At 34.9% G+C, this 3,712-nt stretch overlaps 1 protein-coding gene across 1 annotated transcript; it reads right to left on the minus strand.

Annotated features, from left to right (window-relative positions):
- Positions 1-2,704: 2,704 nt before the first annotated feature.
- Positions 2,705-3,544, minus strand: LOC106324048. Its single transcript, XM_013762075.1, has one exon. It carries the CDS (start codon positions 3,542-3,544, stop codon positions 2,705-2,707), a length of 840 nt encoding a protein of 279 aa, XP_013617529.1.
- Between the last annotated feature and the right edge of the window lie 168 nt (positions 3,545-3,712).

A 3,712-nucleotide genomic window follows, 5' to 3' on the forward strand; every position in this document is an offset into this window, starting at 1 on the left:
TTAGATGGAAAATCTACAATAAGTTGTATGTCAGAATCATCAATGTGTACACATATATTCATTGTCCACATGTACACTATTTTACAAAAAGTTTCATGTACACTGTTCATTTGTACATCAACTAGGTTTTAACATACATTTAGTGGTGTGAATATTAGAACGGTCATATTGTCTAATAGTGGTTTAAATTACATTTTAAGTGAATAAATTACATTTGTGTATTTATTTGCATATCATAGGGGAAAATATATATTTAGAATTTTGGAGGTGAAATTAAGAAGCAATTTGCACGTTTAAATAATATTAGGGTCAAAACTGAGATAGGACAAAAGTTGAAGGGTTGGACGTGCAAAAACACCAAAGTTAGCCATTGTTGCTCTTAAGCTTTTTGTACCAGTTGGAGGTTGCAATAAAGATGAACGAAGGTCACGGCACGACGAGAAAAGAGGAGCTGGGACACAACAAAAATGATTGAGGCAAAGTGAAAACGGGACGGACTGGGTTCAATCGTCGTGTGACACCACGAGGAAGATGAACACGACAGCCACGAGATCGAGCTTGGTTGAGGGCCGCCTGCGGTTTTGAAGCAAGAACAGAGTACGGCGATGCGAGAAAATCGAAAAAACGTAAACGCCATGGTTGAAGCTTTAATCGATCACATTGTTAACGTCATCGTATACATAACGATTATACCACCATCAGAAATATAACTTGACATATCTCAAAAGATAGACAGAATAATGAATATACTGATTAAATACATGTTTTTTTTTAAAGAAAACTTCTGGAAAAACAAGATTCATTTTACAAAAAAAAAGTGAAGAACTCAAAAAGAGAAAAACGAAGAAGAAAGATATATGGGACCCACTTTATTTTTATTGTTTGTTAGGAAGAACTGTGATTAAATCCTATAGCTAGTCAACGAGTAGTTATAAAATAGAATTAGTTAGTTTAGGCAAAAGAAAACTGTTAAGATAAACTGCCTTGGTAGAAGAAAGTTTCTTATTTTGTTATAAAAAGCTCAAAACTGCCTTACAGTGTAATTATTCCGGGAGAAAATCATGTCTGGAAGCTGACGATAAAAAGGTGGCTGATGTGTTCTTTGAAATCACGCTTTGGAGATATAGAAAGAGAGGAACTAGGTTGCCATTGAGTAGTGATTGATTAGTTAGAAATTGTTCAGCGTTGATTCACTGGTAGTGAAGAAAAGTCAATCTGATTAAACAGATTAAGTATAATTTGTTTAAAGAATTTCTAATAAAATATGGATTTGTGTTTTACTTAAAATTCATATTTGATTACCTGTGCTCAAAAATTTTCAAGAAGGATATAAGGAAACTTTAGACATACATGTTTTCTTTATTTTCGTTAGGTTAATTTTTGTTTTAATTCATTTGTAAATGCCAATTTTTCATTGATCAATAACTTTGAAATTTGAGTAAAAAAAATGTCTTATGTAAATGTTAAATTAATCATTTTAACCATTGTGTATTAGTTTTAACAATAAACTGATTATTATAAGCTATTTAAGACCATTTCTCCAACAGAAATCATAATTTCTTTAATTTTTAAGTCACTTGTATTATTTATTTGTAAGGGTAGTACATTAGATTTCTAAATGTTAAGTTGGAGAACATAGTTTCCACTTGTGGATAACGAACTAATTAAGCTGGAAAAATAATTCCTACTAATCATCTATATATTAGAAGAGAAACATTATAACATTCGATATGTGGCACATGTCATCATTAAAATGCTTCTTAAAAGTTTTTACAGAAATAGTTGGTTAACTAAACATATAATATATAATTCTCATTAAACTAATCATAAAATTAATTAACAATCTACGATTAATATTTTCTTTTTTCCTTAAATAAAAGATACAAAATTGAATAAAATATATATTTGACAATTAACTATTTAAATAATAAATATTTAATAACAATTTATATAACCTCCATTATTTTTTAATGCTAGATAAATTAAACAATCATATTAATCATATAATAAAAATTTAGCTATTTTCGTATATGTTATTGATATACCATGGATTTTACCCACTTTTAACAATAGTATATGTGTTTTATTTACAACCTGTTATGAATTGCTTTACTATGTCTGAATAGTTCACCTACTTAGGTTTACGATTCAAATAGGATTACGAAGGATTAGGCTCAAATATAAAATTGCTGAGTCGTTAGTGATATCCATCAATTGAGTTGATATCCACACCATGGAAGCCTGGTTTTTTACCTGAACTGATTCATATTGTGCTAGAATTTCTAGAAACAGACGGAAGTTGATCTAGGAAACCTAGTGAACATATTCAAACCCGCACGCTAAAGCTTGCTGGAAAGAACATCGATCGACAACCCTATCGGTGTATCGATCGACGTTCTGAAAGGTGTATCGATCGACTATCCATAGATAGTATCGATCAACACTTTCTCAAGATCAACAAACGATAGTTGAGATCTGAGATCCAGACAATAGATAGTCTATACAAACGGAAGTTGATAGAGTTCTAGAATATTCAATATACAACCTTAGCTTCTATACTATTATAATCCTGATTTTTTTTTGATGAAATTTCAAATTTATTGATCAACCAGGTAAAAGAATTACATTTACAAAGAATCATATTATGAAGAATATACTGAAAGTAGAAAAGAATAAGGAGACCTATAGAAAGACCTCCATCTGCCTAAGCCGTGAGCTCGAACCATCTCTGTAGCAGTCCAGCATATCGATGCTGCGGACCATACTTAAGCGACACTATCCTATTTCTCATCGATCGATCAATGGCCTTATGCATTTGGTTCGTCGATACCCAGTTGCCCTGATGCCGCCTTGAGTTTCTCTCTCTCCATATGTGGTAAATGACTGTTTGGAAGATCATCTTGAGTAGGATGGAGTCAAGTCTATTTGCCCTTTTGCGTTTGATCGCATTGAGTGTGATATACCAGTCAGGGTTGGTCCTGCGTCCAAAGAACCCTCTCCCTAGACCTTCCCAGACAGTGAAGGAGTAGGGACAAGCAAAGAAGAGATGATCTCTTGTCTCATCCCTTTCTCCACAAAGTCCACACCCCTGCGTAATACCCCAGCTCCTCATCCTGTCTCCGGTAGAAAGCCGGTTTTGCACTGCTAACCAAGTGATAAAAGCGTACCGAGGTGTGCTCTGCGTGAACCATACAGCCTCAGACCATTCTACCTTAAGCTTTTTGTACCTAATCTGCTCCCAAGTACTTGCTGTCGAGAAACTGTCTTGAAACTCGTCCTCTCCTCGCTTCCACAGGATCAGATCATCTCCCATGTCTTCATCAGGAACCGGGATTGCGAGTATCTGATTGTATAGAGTCTGGAACCTCCTGCTGCGCTTATTCCTCAAACTCCAGCCCTCACTGGAGACCGCATCACACACCAGTGCTCTCCGAGGTAGGCCCAAATATGTTGTGCCTATGGCTCCTGTGACATCAATCAACTTCCCTGAACCCATCCAATTATCAAACCAGAAAGACGTAGTTGATCCATCTCGAACCTCCATTTTCATAAACTCATACGCTAAGTCCCTTAGCTTAAGTAACTTCCTTCAAATCCAAGATCCCTTACTGTCATCCCTCACATCCCAAAAGGAGTTTTGTCTAAGCATATAGTGCTTAATCCAACAGACCCATAAGGATGTTGTTTGAGTAAAGAGCCGCCATATAAGCCT

Source organism: Brassica oleracea, chromosome C2 (genome assembly GCF_000695525.1).
Source record: "Brassica oleracea var. oleracea cultivar TO1000 chromosome C2, BOL, whole genome shotgun sequence".
In the NCBI taxonomy this organism is placed as follows: domain Eukaryota; kingdom Viridiplantae; phylum Streptophyta; class Magnoliopsida; order Brassicales; family Brassicaceae; genus Brassica; species Brassica oleracea.